At 43.8% G+C, this 22,136-nt stretch overlaps 1 protein-coding gene across 2 annotated transcripts in view; it reads left to right on the forward strand.

Annotated features, from left to right (window-relative positions):
* Nucleotides 1-22,136, forward strand: part of LOC111865785 — a 325,696-nt gene that overhangs the window by 256,584 nt on the left and 46,976 nt on the right. For both annotated transcript variants that reach the window (XM_023854066.2, XM_033751957.1), the window contains exon 5: nt 10,289-10,388. In XM_023854066.2, the coding sequence (XP_023709834.1) occupies nt 10,289-10,388 (100 nt within the window). The remainder of the gene's footprint in view (nt 1-10,288; nt 10,389-22,136) is intronic.

The raw sequence follows: 22,136 nt of genomic DNA on the forward strand, positions 1-22,136 counted from the left end.
ATACGTCTTCATGGCATAGTGATTAATTAGTTAAGCGCAGAGACAAATTCGCCCTTTACTTTTACTCTCCGACCCTGAAAACGGAGGCGATCTGTTCATACGAAATATCGGTTGACTTTCACCGGACTAGACGGCGTTCCGTTCGTGAAGATAGATCTCACCATTGCCACCACTGTAAGTACTTCAAATCCAAGACAATGAACTGGGGATTGTCAAATGTTTAGTAAACAGGAAGACTGAAGCCATATATCGAGGTGTGAAGGCAAAATAAAGTGCAGGGAAGGAATTTTCTATAAGAGTTTCAGGAATATCAAATGAGAGATCATTAGCAGGAAGAGCGCAGGTTCGATTCCCGATGTCATTGGATTCTTTTAATTGACCTGATTCTTCCAGCTGCACTATGGCTCTGAGATCGACTCAGCCTCTAACAGAAATGAGTACCAGGAATCTTTCTGGGGGTAAAGGGCGGCCGGCCGGCGAGTTAAGGTTGACAACCTCACCGCCATCTGTGAGCCGATTGTCTAGAAACTGTTGGAACCTCGACGTCTCCCAACCTTATGGGCCTCTACGGCCTGTTACACGGATAGCTTTACCATTACTAACCAGTAGAGGTAGTGACAGGGTCTTTATCATTAAAATGTTAATGTACAATATAAAAAGGTAAAGGTGTCCCTGTGCTTGATTAATTAATTAAGCAACACGACATGAAGGAGTGGAGGTTCTTGACCTCGGCACTAGATGGAGGAGAGTGATTAGCTTCACGCCCCTGCCGATTTACCACTGGGGAAAGTCGTCCAAGGTACGCATTGGATAGAAGGCTGGGCCAGTCCCGGGGCCGGTCTGGACTCGATGGAGTACAGAAGAATCTTACCCCTGCCGGGAATAGGACCCCGGCTGTGCAGCACGTATCTATACCGACTGAGCTATCGTGGCTCTTAATGTATGATACTTGTACTCATTCTTCACACATTCATTCGTTTATAGTAGCCCTCATCTTATAAGAGGATTGGACGATTCTGAATGGTGTTAGAACAGAACATGAGTGTTAGCCAGCTCCATTCAGGACTCGTGTCGTGTCGCTGTGAGTACTTCACTGCCTGAAGCCACCAAAGTTCAGAAATTACGTTACGGTTTGATGTCTGCATGTTGCTGTAATGTGAGTAGTCGTGAGCTAAGCAGATATGCACAACGCAGACGAGCTCTGTTCGTACTCACAAGATAACTAAGTTCGTGAAATTTTAGTTCGTATTCCAAAGTATACATAGATAGGATGCGAAATCAGGCAGATATTTGCAGGACGGGATATTTATGTTATCATGTAATAAGATAAAAGCATTCTTAAAATAAGTTTGATTTTAATTATCTTACGCCTTGGCCCTTCCAGTCGTCTAATAAATTTAGGCCGAGGGCACACCAAGGAAACTGGCAACTGCAACGCAACCGCAATTTCCGAGAATTGTTATCAGCCTGAGATGAACACACGTTACTGAATGGAGCAGCGCAAATTGAGGAAACGGCAACGGCCATTTGCGTTGCGGTTGCCAGTTTCCTTGTTGTGTCCTCGGCCTTTGGCTCCTTTATGAGACACCCATTATCCTATATTATATGCTTTTTTTTTTTTAGTTGTCATTCTCGTGAATCATTCTCTCCATCTTCCGGCCACCTTTCCTGCGACTTTCTGACTGATTAAAATGGTCAGGATTTGAGATTCTCACAGCTGTGTTTATGAAACGTCCTATCTTCTGGGATATAAACCCGCGTAGACCGTTACAAATCAACAGACGTATCGCAGAAACACTGTGCCTCCATCTTCAGGGTCGAAAAAAAAAGACAAGCAAGAAACCAGTGTGGATCAGGTAACAAACAGGGCTCCCTGAAAATGGGGCGAAATTCTCTTCTGAAACGTCTACTGACTTTCAGTGGACTACACGGCGTTATACATCAGAAGATAGAAATCTTCATTTCGTAGTACCTCTTATTTGGTTCATTATAATCATATTGTAACGTGTTTTGCCACTGAAGACGCCGTTCGGATTGTTAATTGGTTTATTTAACAACCTACAAGTCCTAACTACAAATACTTATAACACTGTTGCGGGTTTGCCCAATTTATAAACCCTACACACTATTCTGTTCACTCTATCCTCAGTAGTCTTCACGTATTTATAACGCGGAAGCTATACAAGTCTCCCTTAATTACACACTCCCAATATAACTGTACTACAGCACACAGTCTTGAAGTCACACAATAAGTCTTCACTGGCTGACTTCTCACTATCACATCAAATCTTCTAACCACGCGTTCGGGTCTTCTTTCCGCGACTGCTGCTATATCTCAACTGTCTTCGGCGGCTGCTGCATTTTAGCTGACTCCTTCAAGTCCAAGTCGAAGTCACATTGCGACTGACGGTCAGTCAGTCTGTCTGTCTTGGTGTCGAGCCCCGATTGTGGCTCATGACCAGATTTTTTTCTTTATATGAAAGTTACTGTCCTGTTCATTTTGGACGCCCTCTCTGACGAGAGGTCGGGTCTGTCATTTGTCAGTCATAATCTGTGTTAGTAAGTCCATTGTCAGTATTTACATATATTTACAAATTTAATCTAAATTCCTATTTCTATGTACAATATATACAAGGCCTCTGTCAATCTAGGCTCAGTACAGCAGACTATGCCCTATTTCTAGTAGTAATCGCTACCACGGCAGTCTAGTCACTTGAACGGTAGTATGCCTGACCGCCGCCAAGTTTAAGCCTTTTATACTTTCTGTGTCGGGCTTCGCCTTCTCCGATGTTGCGAACATTCTCATTTTCATGATTTTGTATGATTTCTGCTTGTTTCCTGCATAATTTTGTTATACTGACTCCTTAGTCAGTGTGGTTCTCTTATAAACCCTCAGCCAGACAATGGGAAAACGCCTCGCTTCCTTGTTGCCTAGTCGTCGTGTTTACAGATGTTGCTGGGCAACGCTGTCGAGAGTTTTTTACTGCTGCATAGCTACCGCGGCATCCCCCACTACGTCACTGTGGGAAGCGCTGCCACGTCACCGCAGCGGGGGAGGGGATGTCCTCCATAGCGCAGTACGTCACAATATGCACCGTCCATTTAAATATTATCCTTTTACTATCAGGTATCAGATCAGGGGTTTTAATTTTTTTTAATTAGTAGGGGGTGGAGTCCAACTGGGTCCACTCGGCAAGACGGTCACTAATTGGCCTATTGTAGCCTGCCCCGGGTGATTATGATGATGGAAAATTTGGTGGAATGAAGATTGGCAGGAAAAACCGAAGTACTCGGAGAAAACCCGCCCCAGCGCCACTTTGTACACCACAAATCTCACTTGATCAGACCCGGGATCGAACTCGGGCCGCCACGATGGGAAGTCAGCGACTAACCGCCTGAGCTAGGGCGCGGCCTATCAGGGGTATTATATTGGTTACTTCATTATGGCTGTAAATAAATGGCTCAGGTCCTGAAAATAATTAAATAATATCTTAAAATTAATTTCCAACCTTACAAGAAATACGTTAACAATCAACCTTAAACTTAAAAGAAATACGTTGTTTTATTTTTTATTATTATCATCATCATCATCATAAGAAATATATAAATATATTCTCTCAGAACATTTGGGGAGTTTCTTTATTGTTAAAGACACGTTTAAAAATTATCACTGACGGACTGAGAATATAAAGGCAATAGAATGAAACTCACCATAAATACGTATTATGCCATACGTGTATTTCCAGGTTTCTTCTAAGCAGCAGCAAGCATCATTAATTTTACAGCATCTTCGGTCTCTGCGTGGCAACGCCCGTTCGAGATGCATCGCTGTAGTATAAGCAATGCTAATCTACCCCTTTTATTTTATGACGTTAAGACTCTTGTATATAACCTTCAGAATAATTCAATCACTTAACGCTAACAGCATACCTTTTAGTAACCATGGTGAAGGGCAAATGGAGAGGCGGTAATTTAACCCCTCCCACTTGCACAGATTATCTCTCTTCTCTTCTCTGTAGGCATATAACCAACAACAATTTTGTAAATGCGAGATTCACATTGTCGTAACGCAACTTCAGGTTGCCACAACAACGAATTTTCGAGCGTTAACATGATTCATGGGCGTAAGCAAGTTATGTAGTAGCCCTGTTTTCAGTTTATCTTGTCTCTTCTTCTGAGTATTTATAATATTTCGATGTGGATATGTGAAGGATAATTTAATGTATAAAGGAGAGTTTACGGTTAATTAATTGTGGGAGATGTAGTTAAACGAAGGACTCAACTTATCATTCTACAACATATAAATCTGAAATGGAATACGGGAGAAAGCAAGGGAAGCTGATAGCAATAAGCTGATATAAAAATGATTAAACTTCCTGTTGAATTCTCAGCGGGTGTCACATTAGTTCTCTCATATTGAAACCAGTTCTCTTTGTGTGTGCAGTTCCCCGCGAACATGCAAAAGCAGATCAAAGTAACCGCCCATTGCTTTGGCCCACTCGGATTCGAATCCAACTGTGACTCGGAGGTTTTTCTTTCTGTAGTTTAGACATGGGATAGTTCAATAGATATAGCGACGGGCCGGCATTCGATTCCCAGCAGGTGCAAAATTCTTCTTTTCTACTTGAAGCCCAGACCGGCTCTGAGGTGCACCAAACTCTTATTCAATAGGTACATGGGATCTTCTTCGGGGGTAAAGCGGCACAGGCGTGAAGCTTACCACTCGCCTCCATCAAGTGCTAAGGTCAAGAATGGTGGAGCTATACCTCCACTCCGTTACATATTTCCATGCCATTTTTTTTTTCTTTTTTTTCTTGGCACTACAGCCTCAGTGGCCCTAGGCCTACCTCCATGAACTCCGTTCACTTCGGTTTTTCTAGATCTTAAACATACGGTGGGACTCCTTGGGCAAGTGGTCAGCTCGTCGCAAGGCCTCTACCTGTAGACAATCACAGAAAAACGCACACAAACATCCATGCCCTCAGTAGGATTCGAACCCACGATCCCGGTTTCCAAGAGAGCGAAGACAGTGCATGCCTTAGACCGCTCGGCTACCGTGACCGGCATTTCCATGCCATAGTTGTTACTTAATTACGCACAGGGGCAACTTTACCTTTCCTTATTAAACAATGTTACCATTACCTCGGACAATATGGCGTCGAATGGTTGGTTGGTGAATGATGAACTGAAAAGGATCTGGACGGAAGCAGTAGTGTCGTAATCGAGTTACTATCGCCACATTAACTTCAGGACTGAGAAAAATCGCGAAGCTTCAGGACTGAGAAAAATCGCGAAACACCTCAGTCAGGATAGTCGGTATCCCGGCCGTGAGTCGAACCTGTCACTTCCAGAATTTGCCAGAAGAGCTCGGTGGAAATTGGTTGTATTTCAAGTGGGCAGGATACGAAGAAATTCCTGCTCGGTTTCGGCCCCTAGGTAGAGATGCCGACAGCACATCACTATCCAGAGCATAAACCTCTTCATACTCTCTGCATCTGAGGGTAAAGCTACCCTTGTAACAGACCGTAGAGGCCCATAGGGTTGTGACAATTCGAGATTCCCACATTTTCTAAACAATCGGCTCATTTCTGTTAGAGGCTGAGTCAACCCTGGGGTCATAATGCGGCTGAAAGGATTACTTCAATTGAAAAATCCAATGATCTCATCGGGAATCGAACCCGTCACCTTCCGGCTTGTAGCATAGTATCTGCATCTGAAGGCGGAAATATAACCCATATTGAAAAGTTGCAGTCTCTATACAAAGAAACTAAAATGAGGCCACAAATATAGCTCTTACAGTAGTTTAACGGATTCAATAAATTCCCTTCAATCAATAACTAACCGCCTCAACCAAGAAGAAAATTCATTCATTTTGAATTTAAAAGCTTCACAACGGCTTCTATTAAGAGTGACGCCATGTAGTATGGTAATTCTTTGGAGTTCTCATATCGATGACAATGAAGATTACTATATAAGAAAATGTGACGCTGTATAGCCTGGTAAAATTTATGGTTACTGGACTACATGGCATTGTCCCCAAACAAAATAATCCTTTATGATTCGCATAGCGGTAACTATGAGGATTACTATCTACTGTGGTGAGACGCCGTATAGCCTGATATTTCATTTTTACCAGACTCTATGGCATCACCCAAGAAGACAGTGCTTTCCATAGTCACGCCTGTCAGAACCTCGAATCCAGCTTGGTGCCTTAAGTTCATATCGGAATTTCTTGTACGTATTAAATTTATATATTCTCATACCCACTGATAATCGCTAGAGTGTAAGTATCGAAGAGACCTTGACATTTTCACTCTCATGTCAAATATTTGAAGACTTGTCTTACTGCCTTTTGAATCCTGCAGGTTTAATGATGTAGCAGCTGGTTATGACGTCTATTGTACAAAAGCCTTTTAAATTCGCGTTTCCATGAGCTCCATATTTGTGAACTCATGTAACGAGAAGGCAATTCTGAAAACCTTCATCAACCGATCACTATTTTAAGTTCCTCCTATCAAGGAGCCTGAACTAAAACATCAATTTCCAGTTTCGTCCTGCAGAGAAAGTTGCGAACACAATGGGCGGCAATAATTAAAAAAAGGTGTCCTGGGAAAATAATTAAAGGCAAATTGATTTTTAAGGCGCAGTCCAGGAACATTTATTTGTATCTCAATGTAATTCTTTTCGGAAATTCAACGATAAAATTTATCTCCTGTCTTCTAGCTAAGATTTCCAGACCCTGTCATAGCTCAGCCTGTTAGTCGCCGGCTTCCCAAGGCGGCGGCCGGGGTTCGAACTCAGGGCAGGTCATTTGGGATTTGTCGACGAAGTAGCATTGGAGCAGGTTTTCTCCGAGTACGTCGGTTTCCACTTCCAATTATCATTAAACCGACTGCTCCATATTCATCATCATCTATCATCCGGGGCTGGTACAAAAGGTCAATTAGTGGCCGACGAACGAGGTGGACTCAGTCTCACCCCACCCCACGAACTAGAAAAAACTAAGATTTCCACATATAATCTTCAACTCGTCTACTGTTACACACNACAGTGTCACATGCCAGAAGACGGAATTCTTCATAATCACAGCTGTGAAAACCTCAAATCTTACTTATCTCGATTTATTTACACTGATTAATCAGATGTCCTTGAAACTTGTGTTGTTCTGTGAAGCATTTAAGTAATAATTTCTATAGAACCAATGGAACTGAGTTACTGTATATAGCAATTTGAAGAAGGAGAGAGAAAACGGGCAAAACCTCGTCGTATAATGTATTGTCGTTTTGCTAAGTATTCATGCATACTTTTCACGGATAAGAGCTGAGAGTAGCGAACCACGAGATAAGTTAACTTATCGTTCCGTGTCGACATTCGTCCAGAGTTTCTCTCGTGATTGCTGGATGTACTCGGACGTAAGAATTTTTTGATACAGGCCTACAAAAGCTAGCGAAACCAATTGTTTTTTATTCCTGTCTTCTTAAAATAAATTGTACGGATGTAACAACGCCGTGTCACACAGCTGCTTAACCCGTCGAAGTTTACACTTTACCTAAATTAGCGTGCATAGCTCTTGTTATGCAACAACTGCGAGAAGGAACATGCATTGCTGGGCAACAGCTGATAAACAAATCAACATCACCCGGGCTATTGCTAGACAACTGTTCGGTAAAAGAGTTCACGCAACAACGAATACGCATGCAACAATGGAAATATTGTTGGTCTACAACAATGGAAAGAGAATTGCTGAAATATTATAAGCAAAGGACAAAGTCAGTTGCTAGGCACTAGAAGCGGGGTCGAATACCTCCACCGTATCCCTGCGAGTCATAGGAGACGACGGAAAAGGAAGTCTCGATTCTGAAATAGTAAAATATGTTCGCGAGTCCCACGGGACTTGGACCCTAGAATGACTGTGCTGGCGAGCGCCAGCAACAATTGCAAACGACAGACCCGTCCTCTCGTCGGAGAGAGCGTCCTACATCAACAAACCCGCAACTGTTTGACAGTAATAAAAATCTGGTCTTGAGCCCCGGATGTGAGCCTTATTCCAAGAGAGACTGGCCGACTGAACGTCGGTCGTAACATAAGTTTCAGACTCATTCATTCAGTGGCTGGGCAGCTGCTCTGTAAAGTCTGTACTCAAAGAGGACTTGTGTGTATTGCAAAATGAAGAATTTTCATTAACTTGCTATATGTGCGAAATGTACACTTGACGAAAGGCGAAGCGTATTCATAAGAGACAAACCAATCTTCTGGTCAGAGAGGATGTTACATAAGGGCCATTACCGCAATAGTTTACTTGAAAAAATATCTTTAGTCGTGTGTCTCCAGGGGCCTTGAGCCAAGACGAACCGATTGGCGGTAAACCGCCAGTCGTAAAGTGGTTTTGACTTTGGCTTTGAGTTGCTAGGCAGTTCTGTATATGAGTCGGTCAAAGAAGCGCCTGGGCGCAGGAAACTGAAGAATATCCACTGTTAGAAGCCGTTACCAGGGAATTGCTGTTGGAGATACAGTATGCTGGAAAAGGCTTAGCGGATGCTGTGGTGATTTCTGAATAGTGGATATTAGCGGTGACGCTATTATCATTTGTAGTTACGAATGGTGTGTAAAAGTGGTCAATAAGTCGATTCATCAATCCACACCCCGCCTATAGTCAGATATAAATCGTGACAATATTTCAAGATTCTTTTCCATTTGTATGGTTTATTTCTAGACGCTGTCAGTAGCTAAAATATTACATCCAATGATTATGATAAATGAATGATAAATTGCAAAGGATTTGGAAGGAAGCGGTCGTATTGCCTGGAGGATCCAAGGAAAACTACGTAGGACATCAATGAGGATAATAAGTGTCCTGAATATGGATATAGAGCGTTAGTGCTATGTGAAAACACTGCTGTTTATTACGATGATCATAAGAAACCTTTAAAATGCGGGGTCTCTGAACACTAAATCAGGCGTTACCTATAGTAACTAACGTGCTTTAAAGGGCTGTTACTTGTTTTGATGTACACATTGCCCTGTCCTCTACGTGGGTGCTTAATAAACTTCATAAACAATAAAGAGGTAGGATTTGATGTTTTCTCAGCGGTGGCTACAATGAATCTTATCTTCTGGGGTACAAAGCCGTGTAGTCCGTTCAAGTCAACCGACGTTTCGAGGAACACAATGCCTCAATCTTCAGGGCAGAATAAGCCAAGCGAGAAACTAGCGTGAAAGCTCACGGCGTTCTATCCCACAAGACAGAACTCTTAATAAAGAGGTGTTTTAATCTTTTGAGGCCGAGATTGATGAAGTGGCAGTCTATCTCTAGCACTCCAGTTCTGGAAACATACGATTCGATTCTAGGCCAGACCACCAGATATTCTAAGGTTTCTTCCCTCTTTTCTTGAGTATTTTCAGCAAAATTTCAGAATAGTGCCAAAATTAACCCTCTGAACACTGATCGGTGAATTAAATTGCTGCTGGTCTTCGCCAGCACATTCATTCCTGGCTTCAGTCTCAATATCCATGACCAAGCTTTCTGTTCTCTCCTAGATACGAGTATGTACGTGATTAAGAAAGGGTCCTCCTCTTCGACGAGGGCTGGGTTAGTCTTTCTGTGTAAACGCTGCATTTGTTGCACCGTAGTTTCAGCACAAGTGTATCACCGCTCTCTGCTAAATAATGTTTCGACTAGTCTCCAGCTACCGAGAGAATTCATAGTTTGCTGCTCTGAATAACACGTAGAGTTCAAACAGAAATATAAGTGTTTCAATCAGTAGGGTTCCCCGAGCCTGTCGCAAATTTCTCTTCAGTCGCAGTTGGCGGTTGGCCCTTATCTTACCTTTGTTTTCAAGACCGTAATCGAAGAGCAACACCAATATGTTAACAGTGATTGGATTCAACCTCTACTTCTTTTAAATAAAATATATAAATTCAGTTCGTACCTCACAGGAAACACATTACGTCTCCGATACAAGGCCCAACCGGTTAATGTTGTCTAAAGAAAAGTCGCTGTTTGTTGTGAGAATCATACGGAACACACAAATACGCTTTATGGGCAGAATGCAGAATTTTGGAATGTTCAAGCAGGTGGTACACATATTAACCACTGGTCTTTAAAGGCCCAAACCACAATCGATTTCTTTGAAAGCCTTTCCTGTTCATTATTCATTGATCATCGGCGGTATAAGGTCTAGCTGGTGACAGCGTCGTAAAACAGCTCATAAGAATAACCTTTTAACTGAAGCACGAAAGAAACAAACGACTTCTCTTGCTGCTGCTGAGTGCCTTCTCTCTGTTTCAGTTGCCACCTCCGCCCCAGCCCCCAAAGCCGCCGGACGACAAGGCACCGCCGAGACCACTGAATCCAGCGAGCCCGCGACTGCCTCCCGTTCCATACTACCGTGAGTATCGTACAGAGCCAGCCTGGCCGAAGGGCCGGATTAGAGGTTCTGAGTTGTCTGTTGTGCCCGAAAGTGGTAAACTCAGTATTTCTTAAGTATTTTTAGTAAGGTAAGCTAAAAAGAGTTCTATCTTTTGGGATAAACGCCATGTAACCAGTTCAAAGCCAACCGATGTTTCGGAGGAATATTTCGCCTACATGCTTGTCATCTGCTCTCACGCTGGTTCCTTGCTTGGTTTATTCTTCGACCTTAAAGATGGAGGCGATATGTTCCTCCGAAACGTCGGTTGACTTTCAACAGATAGGACTCTTCATAAACACCGCTGTTAGAACCTCAAATCCTACAAAGTGGGGTAAATTTGTCCCTGCACTTAATTAACCACCTAGCCATGAAGGGGTATGAGGGAGCGGAGGTATAGTTAGTTAGTTATTGGAGAGGGTGGGTTTCCCCATGCACTTAGACCAGTATTGGTCCATTGTGCTTCCTTCTATGTTATTCTACCAGTCTCTATACCCTACCGATAATGGTGCGTACCATCAGTCCCGACCGAGTCAGCGAGTTCTAAACTGGCTTGGCGGTATCTATAATGCTTCCCCCCTCTATCAGAGGCCTTAGAGACTGCTGTTGGGCGGGAAACGTCCTTGAATTTGGCTCAGTGATCTCCTTTGGAGATATGAGGTTCTTTTACGTGCCGTAAAGCTACGACACGGGACCCACGGCTTAAAGTCCCTCCCGGAGGACTTGTTCCCTGAATTTTTCCGCCCTTAAAAATTCGACGACCTCCGCCGGGTATTTGAACCCGCGTACCTCGAGTCATGAGGTGGGAACGTTACCTCTAGACTACGGAGGCCGCTTAGCGGAGGTATAAGTCCACCATTGTTTACCTCGGCAGTATATGTAGGTGAGTGACCCACTTTATACCCGGGTAAAGATCCCTCGGCACCCACTGGATAGTAGGCTGGGTGAGTCCCAGAGCCGGTCTGAATGCTGTGAAGAGAAAAAATATCTTGCCCCTGCAAGGAATAGTACCCCGGCCGTCCAGCCAGTTTCTATACCGAGTGAGCTTCATGTGTACTGCTGCAAAAATCACGTGACATAAACTTCTTACTTTCCTGATGAAATATATGTTACTGCATTAGCGGTAGCGTAGTTGGTTGAGGCACTAGGCCACAATCCGGAAGGTCGCGGGTTCGAGTTCTGATGAGACGGATTTTTTTTCAATTGACCTAATCCTTCCAGCTGCATTGTGATCCTGGGGCCGACTCAGCCTCTAACACAAATGAGTACCAGAAATCTTCCCGGAGGAAAAGTGCGGTCGGAGCGTATGGCTGATCTTAACGCCATTTGTGGGCCGATACTCTAGAGAAAATGGAGCCTCGACGTCTCACAACCCTATGGGCCTTCACGGCCTGTTAAAATGAGAGTTTTTACTTTACCTGATATATATTAAAAATAATATTATACGCAAATTTTCACAATAACTCTGCAGACAAGACAAAAACTCTTGAGGGCCGCATACAGCCCGCAGGTCCTAGTGTGCCAAAGCATTATACTCGTAGACCCCAAATGGCTACTCATTCCTTATATGAAGTTGCACAAACTTTGGTCTTTCAAATCGAAGGAAAAACACAAAAGGCATGAGAATAATAGGGAACTGGAGAAAATTACACGAGGAGGATCCTCTTAAGATATGATTATGGCGACCAGAACAAGGAGATTAAGGTGGGCGAAATATGCAGTCCGCATACAAGAGAAGGTATGCACTATAGTCTCTAAACTTCTAACTATAACCTGAAGGAAAGAAATGTATTAAAAGACCTAAGCTTAGTGGGAGGATAATATTAAAGTAGATGTTTTATATACCTAAGAATCCCCTAATTTAGTCTTTGTCTTCAGTGAGCTATCCCAGTTCAGTATCAGTATATCAGTAAAACTGATATTTTTATTCACATGCATTTTTTTTTGGTTTTTTATCTTCCTATGTGTCTACCCCGCCGGTCACGGTAGCCGAGCGGTCTAAGGCATGTACTGTTTTCGCTCGCTCGGAAGCCGGGATCGTGGGTTCGAATACCACTCAGGGCATAGATGTTTAGTTTGTGTGTGTGCGTTTTTCTGTGTTTGTGTACAGGTAGAGGCCTTGCGACGAGCTGATCACCCGCCCAAGGACTTACCGAACGTGTAAGATCTAGAAAAAAACCGATGTGAACGGAGAAGTTCATGGAGGTAGGCCTAGGCCCACTGGGGCTGTAGTGCCAAAGAAAAAAAAATGTGTCTACTCCAGCCTTCTATGGCAAAAGTAATTAGTTTCTTCATCGTATATTCTTTCATTATCCGTCTTCCCAGTGCCTGTTCTGAGTTTCATTGAACCCCATCTCTTCCAATCTGTCTGTCCACTAAACTCACAATCTGAGTGCAATAAACCCCGGAGATGGCGTTGCTATCCTCCCCCCCCCACACACACCCATCAACCACTCAACCCCTTCCTTCCTTTCATGCCACATTAAACAGTTCAACAGACGGTATATAATGCCCCAGTAGAAATTTTAATCAATGGTATATTTACCGCTACCCTTGTCTTCCATTAAGAAATTCTCTGCCATTATTTCATCAACTCATCAGCCAGCCAAATGTGTTTGAACAGAACGAATCGCTTTTTCTGCCTCCTCTGACCTGTTCCTATCAGAATTAATCTGGAATTATGGATGTTAAGGAGAGTCAGTAGGACTCCTTGGACGGGTGATCAGCCCTGTCGCAAGAAGGCAGTTGTCCACACAGAAGCAACGCATACAGACATCAATGCCCATAGTGGCATTCGAACCCATGATCATATTGTTCTAGCAGGAGAAGACACTTTATGACTTAGACCAAAGAATTACTTCCTTTTTTTTCCTTATTGCTAGTGGGGTGGGACTAAGTCCCTTGTACTGCGGCCATTTCTGGCCTATTGTAGCAGCCCCAGACGATAGGTGAGGGTGATTGTGGAGCAATTGGTGGAATGAAGATTGGCAGAGGAAACAGAAGTAGTCGGAGAAAACCTGCCCCAGCGCCACTTTGTTCACCACAAATCCCACTTGACCAGACCCGGCGTCGAACCCGGGCCGCCGCGATGGGAAGCCAGCGACTAACCGCTTGAGCTATGGTGCGGCCATAGACCAAAGAATGACTTCCTTAGTAATAGAAAGGAAGTGATTATTAATGACTGCCAATCATGATGCCCGCGCGGTCTAAGTTATGAACTGTCTTCATTGGCTCGAACGCTGCGAGCGGATGTTCGAATACCACTCAAGGCATGAATATTTGTCCATGTGTTTATTCTGTGTTTTTGCTGTCCTGTGTGTAGGTAGTGGTCATGCGACGGGCTGATCCCCCATCCAAGGAGTCTTAGAGTGTGTGTAAAAAAGTTTACGAAACTTAAGAAAAGGCCAGGGACCAACGAAGGTCTGTAGAGCCTTTGATGAATGATATGATTATTACTGATTAACTCTTCAGACCTACACATTCTTCGATTTATGGGCTGTTTAACGACGCTAAGAGCGTCTAGAATATACAGTGCCGAATGATAGGGTTCATAATTGAGTTACGAATTTTAAAAGACCTGGAAATAAGCGGTCATGGACTAACAGAGGTACTCACCCGGAATCTGCCCGGAGAAACCACGAAAAACTGCAGTCGGGATAGCTCGTAACCAGGCCTATATTCGAACTGAGTACCTTTTGATTACGAGTCTAAGAGCGTTACCGCAACGCCAGCCACCTCATATCCAATACAGCCAAGTGATCTTAGCGATAAAATAGCAATCCGCAGCTATTCTACAAGAGCAGAGGTCGCTTACTCAGTGCATCTAGTGACCATGACACGATGTGGAATAAAAAGGAACCTGGGTTCGATAAAAAAAAAAGCCTAAAGGTTATCCCTCGGTTTCGATTCGCGGTGTTCTGTTGGCAACGTCTGCAATCGGCCTTGGTGTCCTTTGCGCGTCTTATTGCGCCGTCCGTTTTACCGCATCCGCCCCTTTCTTCAGTGGTGCTCGTCCCCAGCACTTCCGTAGCCGAGAATTTGTCGGTCTCGTTGTTTTACATTCATTCTCTATTTACCCTCGTCGGGGAGGCCGGTACTTCTACGTTACCGGTTCCTCCCATAAGGGCTGTTTCCCTTTTTTCGTTTTGGAGGGGGTCGACCCCTCCACAGTGTCCACATTCTTATTATCCGTAATGGGACAGGTGTGAAAATTCGCTTTGCGATTTCCAATCCCTTTGTCCTCCTTTGCGTCTTGTTAAATTATCCCTTGCTTCCAAGCCGTAGCTGGTCCCCGAAGTCTCGATTCTTCGTTTCCTTGGTGCCTTCCTGGGGCACCAGTTGTTTCCCTCTGGGAGTCCATCCCTTCTGGATTCCTCTCGTAGAGTGGTCTCTGGTCCAATTGCTCTGCCGTCTCTGTTCGGTTGGCGGTCCTTCTCTCCGCTGGCGTCCGAAGGTTCCCTGGGGAGTTTCCTTCTTGGAGTCATTTCTCCAACGTCGTGCCACTGTCGCGCGACGGGATGTCCTCCTGCGGTTTCCCTTCTGCCGTGTCGCTTCCACACGGCGTGTAGTCACTCGGGCGACAGCCAATTCCTTGCGGGGCCCACGATTTTCCCCTGCTGAATTCTTCACTTCCTGGCGGCGGCGCTCCGCGGCCAGCCCTTGGTCCCTACGCCGTTTCTTCGGTTCTCCGACCGGTATTCTCGGGGCGTCTTCTACGGGGACTTCTCGATGCTCCAGTACGGACTGCATCGCTTCTGGGTGGGTCTCAATCTTCTCGTGGGTGGTTCTCCTCTCTTCCCCCCCAGGCTTTCCAATCGGCCATCAGCGCTTTGTGTCTGGCGTCCGCCTTGGCCTCCGTCGTTTCTTGGTAGGACCTCATGTTGGCGTCCATTCTTGCCAGCATTTCTTCTTTGTCGGTTTTTCTCTCCGTCTCTGCCTTCGCCAGCATGATATGTGTTTTTTCTCGATCAGCTCTGATTTCCTTGAGCAGCATTTCCATCATCTGCTGTGATTCCATTTTTTTTTTTTTTTGTGTTGTTGTAGGACGCGTGTTGAAGTTCGAAGTCACTTCTGACACCAATGTAGCGTGTTTTGTGTGTCACGCTATAAATAAGTTCACGCCGTTCTTTGGTATAGCGAGTTTATTATGTTCGCTCGCCTTACACGCACTTTACAATCATTTACACTTGCAGTGGTACAATTACTGCTTACAATAACTCGGCCGACACTGGACTGTCCTCTCTGACGGTTGTTCCAGGACTTTCTTCTAAGATGGCTCGACCACGACTGACTTCTTAGCTGGCTACTCCGAGACTGACTTCTAAGATGGCTATTCCGAGACTGAAGACTTCTCGTCGAAACTGGGCTTTTATAACCCCGGCCGCTGTTATGCAACGAACCCTTTGTTATAACCATGGAGACTCCTGTTAGAACTACAATGGAGCAATTGTTGTTTCCAATGCAACGGTCTATTCTAGCGTTTCAATAGATGCGATTCTTCTCTTCTCCACAGCGTCCATACTGGGTCTGGGGCCTTCCCAGCCTCCCATGCAATGGCTGCCACGGACTTCTTCCTCAAGAGTAAAGAGGACGGAGCGTGAAGATAACCAATCATCTCCTCTCAGTGCCCAAGTTAAGAATCCATTACCAAGTACGTCTTCACGATCTGCTATACAACCTTCAGTATCTCTGAAGATGTGCGATCATCAGATCATCATCTGGTGATATCACCAGAAAGATATCGAATCTTACTTCCAATATACCATAGGACCGAAAGGCGATGATTTATGTTCATATCTGGAAGGTGATAGGTTCGAATTTCTGCCGGGCTATTCTGGCTAAGGTTTTGCGTGGCCTTTCTCACCTCATTCCTCCACGCATATACTGGGATAGTACACGTAATTTGGGCCACAACCGCTCCCTTCCAAATCCCATTCAATTCATCTGTCATCCTATCATCCGACGTTACATAGTCTCAATGCCGAAAAAGTTTCGCTCAACAGCCCATGGGAAAGACATAAAGATGAAAAAACATAGTTGTCGCTGTGCTTAATTTAAGAACCGGAACAGCGCAGTCGGTGTAGCGACTGGTTCTGGGCTGGACGACCAAGAGGTCTGAGTTTCAGTCCCGGTAGTGTCAAGAATTTTCTCCTCCACGTCATCCAGACTGGCTCTAGGGCCCTTCCAGCGTCCTATCCAATTGGTACCAAGGACTCTTTCCCTGGTGGTAAATCGGCCGCGGCGTGAAGCTGACCACTCACCTCCAGTTATTGCCGAGGTCGCGAAAATGTGGATCTGTACATCCACTAGCCAGTGTGTCTTCATAGCATAGTGTTTAATCAAGGTGAAGGTTTAGTTGTCCCTGTGCTACTAATTAAGCACTACGCTATGAAAACGTATGGGGGAGTGGCTGTACAGATCCACATTTTCTTGACCTCGCCACTGGATTGAGGTGAGTGATCAGCTTCACGCCCTACACACTCTTCCCCCGTGGAAAGGGCATCTGATATCCATTGGAGAGGAGGTTGAGTGGACGCTGTGGAGAAGAGAAAATGTTGCCATAAATCGAACCTTTAGCCCGTTGCTATACCGACTGGGCTATCCCGGCTCCGCAAAAACACGATGGGAAGCAAAGTCAGTATAGGCCACCGGAGATATCGTCAGGCACACAGGACTTCTCTTCCGTAAAGTCGCCTGCCCAAGGTATGACGTAGTGTGAGAGATGTTTTAGTCAGACTTCATGCCATTAATAATACGAACATGACAGCTGCTCGAAACTGGAAGTCAAAAGAGACTCTAGTGCGCTGCAATAAGAAATGAATACGGAAAGAGACAAGTTTGTGCCACTGAGTCTGCCGAAAGTGTCCCAGTAATGTACTTGCAGCCTAAGTGGTTTGAATGCACACGGCGACAGAAGAAAGACGCTCCAGCTAAAATGTTCATGAATCTTCTAGGAGAGAACAGAGTGCACTTCAAGACAATGAATACAAGATCTGGTTCATAATCATGCTGTTAATAATGTAACATTATTTCCCGCTCAAATGGACAGAGATAGGTGTATAAATTAAAACTTATTTTGTCATCTATAATTCACAAGAAAAAATATGGAAATACCTTATTTATATTTCTACAAATGCCGCGAAAATACATATATATATCGCCAACCTGAAGATGGAGCCATAATATCACTTCGAAACTTTGTGTTCCACCTCACTGTGTCACAATCCAGAAGATCAAATCCAGCAGTTCGATGTAGAAGTGAAGCCTACAGTCTTGTATTCGAGAGATACCAGTTTCAAATCTCTTCCAGCATACCGGTTATCATAACCGAGATTTTTATTTTCCCTTAATCCCTCCACACAAATTCAGAGATAGTATTTCGACTAAGCCGCGGTCGCTTATTAAGAAGTATTTTACAATTCTTAATTCACCAATCATCCTGTCACTCGCGGTTATATAGCATGATTTACTGAGAACGTCGTTAAATAAAGGAATAAAAAATAACATTTAATTACGTACGTTCTGTTTTAGCAATAACACGGGTGAAACAAAATAAGTCAATCATTCAAAGAATTTGCCAACGTGATAAACTTCAAATTCTAATCGACTTTTCTGGATGTTTTGTTATCACAGCAGTGACTCTAATAAGTACTACCTTCTGGAATGTGACATCCAGACTACACGGCGTCACATTCCAAAAAATAATACTCTTTTGTAAGTAGGAACCGTTACTGGTCAGCAGATACAGTTTCATTGATGAGGACAACAATCATATCACGACCCAGCTAGATGGGCTCTGACCAGACTTCCACAGGAGTCAACTGATTGCTCTTTCCTTGTGAGAAAGAGAGAGAGAATGAGGAGTAATGATTGAACAGTGCCCAAGCTCCGTCTCACTGGAAAATTCTCCTATTTTGTACCTTCAGGAGGATACCTTTTGGCCGTTTCGTTGAATTGCCTGCTTCGTCCTTTCAGTTTCCGCCCATTTTGTATCAATCTAATGTCTTGGATACTGGAACCTTCGGCCCATTCAGCAACCCATGAGAGTGAGATGGGCTGTTCTTATAGGCGATATAAGATATAACTGTACCACACAATAAAACTGAAGTGTGGAGATTCATTTTACTTAAGAGTAAGTGAAAGCGTCATCATGACGTAGTGGATAATTACGTACAGGAATATATTTACATTTAAAAAAATCTGTAGCTCAGGCGGTTAGTCGCTGGCTTCCCACCGCGGAGGCACGCGTTCGAGCCCAGTCAGATCGTGTGGGGTTTGTGGTGGACATAGTGCAACTGGGACAAGTTTTCTCCCAGTATTTCGGTTTCCCCTGCCAATTCTCATTCCACCGACTGCTCCACATTCATTATCATCTATCATGCGGAGCTGGTACAATAGGCCAATTAGTGGCCGACGTACCAAGTGAACTCAGTCTCACCCCCCCTCCAAAAACAAAAGATTAAGTGATGGAGCCGGAATAGCGTAGTCTGTATAGCGACTGGCTGATTGGATGATCGAGGGGTCGGAGTTCGAGTCCCGGTAAGGTCAAGAACTTTCTCTTCTTCACGTCGTCCAGACCGGCTCTGCGGCCCACCGATCCTCCTATCCAATGGGTGCCGGTGACTCTTTCCCCGGTGGTAAAGAGGCAGTGGCGTGAAGCTGGCTACTCACCTCCGGCTAATGCCGAGGTCAAGAAAATGTGGATCCATACATCCACTCTCCCATACGCCGTCATGGCGTAGTGCTTAATTAGTTAAACATAGGGACAAATTTACCTTTACCTTTACCTAAGAGGACACAAATGCGAGTTATACACAATCTCATGAAGCCCGAAATTCATCTACATATTAATGTAATCTAATTCACACACATCCACATATTGCCGAGGTCAAGGGTAGTGGACGCTTCCATATGGCGTGATGCTTAATTAATTAAGGTCTGGGACAAATGTAATTCATATCTCCAAGCGAACACACGACATATCGCTGGATTCTGGGTTCTCGCAGCGGTAAAAATCTACTGGCGAGAATGCCTAATCCTGTAGGCAGGCATTTCGGAGGAATGTATTGCCTGATTTTGGGCTTAATTTGCGCACTCTTTGACGACAAAACTTCGGAAAACCTCTACCTCACTACATGGAATCACATCACGTCTCACCTTGACTATCATTTTTGTGATCAACGTAACGAACTTGGTCAAAAAAGATTATTTCTTAAGCTTTATCGGAAAGAAGTGAAAATGTAAGATTTGAGGCTTTCACGGCGGTGACTATGAAGAAAGCAGTCTTCTGGGATTTGGCACCGTGTAGATGTGGTGTTAACCGACGTTTCGGAGTAACGTGCAGACTGTGCACAGTCCGCTTTTACCTGTTCTCACGGTCTCTTCGCTTGCAGATTTCTTATATTTTTTCTTCTACCCTGAAGATGGAGGCGATACGTTCCTCCGAAACGTCGGTTAACACCACATCTACACGGTGCCAAATCCCAGAAGACTGCTTTCTTCAAGTGAAAATATATCGTGCTCCGTAACCACCCCTCACTCTGACGTGTAACATTCGTATGAAATCGTCTTCTATACTCGTAGTTGTGTCAAGACTTGTGATATAATGTATACTGTATAGGTCTGAGGTCATAAATGGCGAAGTATACTAAGATAAAAATCTTATAGACGTATAAATTAGATCTTTCGTAAAAGAAAACGACAGCTGGCGATAAAGCTATCTTTATGTGGTCATTTTTATATAATACCGAGCTGTCTCTACACGAAAAATGGCTGTGAAATTATGGGATATGTTTTATCATGTGTTACAAGAACCTATTAACACCATCAAAAGTAACTGATTTATGTATATAGTGATAAAATACGTAAAATCCCCCACATACATAGCTTGCTTCATCGAATGTCGTTTATTTCCCTCTCACTTCTTTGTCTTTCATATGCAAATGCACGAGTAATTGCAAAGAGACGAGCAGAATTATCAAACCGTTATTCAGTGAGAATTGAAGTGCTTAATGAAGTATTTCTGACCGAATTCCAACAAATACACAGTTGAAATTGCTCCACATATGGATTCGATTAAATTCCTGTATTTTATAACGCCAGTTTGATGATTTACATACTTTGAAATCGTTTCTGTAATTTTTGCAAGCTTGTCATTAATTTAGTTGAATGTGACTATATGTGTCACCTGCTTTAACATTAAAATACTCTGCATTTTGCCCAGTAGTGCACGTATATGTTCCGTATGATTCTCATAATAAACAGCGACTATTTCCCTAAACAACACCCAACGAGTTGTATTTTTTATGCAGACGCAGTGTGTTTTCTGTGAGGTAGGAACTAATCTTATCTTACATGACTTATTTTAAAAAATTAAAGGAGACTTATAAGATCATCTTGCTGTCTGTCTGTGTATCCTTCGCTCAATCTCCAACTCTCTGTGTACTCGAACCTTAATTTTTTAGGACTGCAATGCTTGTGAGATCACTTTTACTGTCTGAGGATTCCCCCTTAATTTTCGTTAATTTTCGTTAGGAGTCTTATGAGATCGCCTTGCTCTCTGTATGCCAAATTTTTGGTTTTCTGTGAGTTCCGTGTCGCACCAAAGGAAAATAGGCGGGTCGTTTTTGCCCACTAATTCGTGTCTAAATATTATTTACGAGCACCTGAAACTGTTTCTGCAAAGAGATAAAACGAAATTTTCTAAGGCTTATAGGGTATAACCGACCCCCTCTGTGGTCCAGTGGTCAAAGTGCCTGGCTACAGATTCAGATGTCCCGGGTTCGATTCCCGGCACTAACAGATTTTCTGAGAAGTAGTGGGTCTGGAACGGGGTTCACTCAGCCTCGTGGGGATGATTGAGGAGCTATTTCAAGGAAATAGCGATTCCGGTGTAGAAAACCGAGATTAACGGCCGTGGGTATCCGTTTTGCTGACCACACGAAACCCTCTATCCGCAAGAGTTGGTACTAACTTCGCCGACAAGCGACAGTCGCTTGGTCGATATAGTTCTCTTGCGGACTACAGACCACGGAGTTTATTTGTTTGTTCGTTTTGTATAAGGTATAACCGACGAATAAAACATAATATTTAGATTGTGGTTTTCTTTGGGTTATGACATCGTGTATTACGGTAGACGGTGGGCCGCGCCATAACTCAAGCGGTTAGTCGCTGACTTCCCACCGCGGCGGCTCGCATTCGATCCCGGATCTGGTCAAGTGAGATTTGTGGTGGACAAAGAGGCGCTGGGGCGGGTTTTCTCCGAGTACTTCGGTTTCCCCTGCCAATCTTCAATCCACCAAATTCTCCAACATTATAATCAGCCGGGGCAGGCTAAAATAGGCCAATCAGTGGCCGCCATGCCGAGTGGACCCAATTGGACTCCAGCCCCCCTTAAGTGAACTAAAAAATTAATTTAAATGGTAGACGGTACCAACGTTTTAAAGCAATATGCTGTCATGCGCACTAATGTTATAATAAAGAAGGTTTCTCCGGGAACATAAACTCCTACTAGATAGTATGGTGTCATATCCCAGAACACAACATAAAATTTTACTGTAAACCCAATATTAAAAGGGATGTTTCTTTGAAAACCCGATATATATTTACAAGCCATTAAATAACGGAGAATTGTATTCAACTCGTTTAAAAATTCTGTATGTACCTCGTTACGAAGTTCCTCTTCTCTTTCACGAACGCGTTTGCAACCGATTATTTTTTTAATTCGCTTAG

The sequence above is a fragment of the Cryptotermes secundus genome, unplaced genomic scaffold, assembly GCF_002891405.2.
Source record: "Cryptotermes secundus unplaced genomic scaffold, Csec_1.0 scaffold683, whole genome shotgun sequence".
NCBI lineage: Eukaryota > Metazoa > Arthropoda > Insecta > Blattodea > Kalotermitidae > Cryptotermes > Cryptotermes secundus.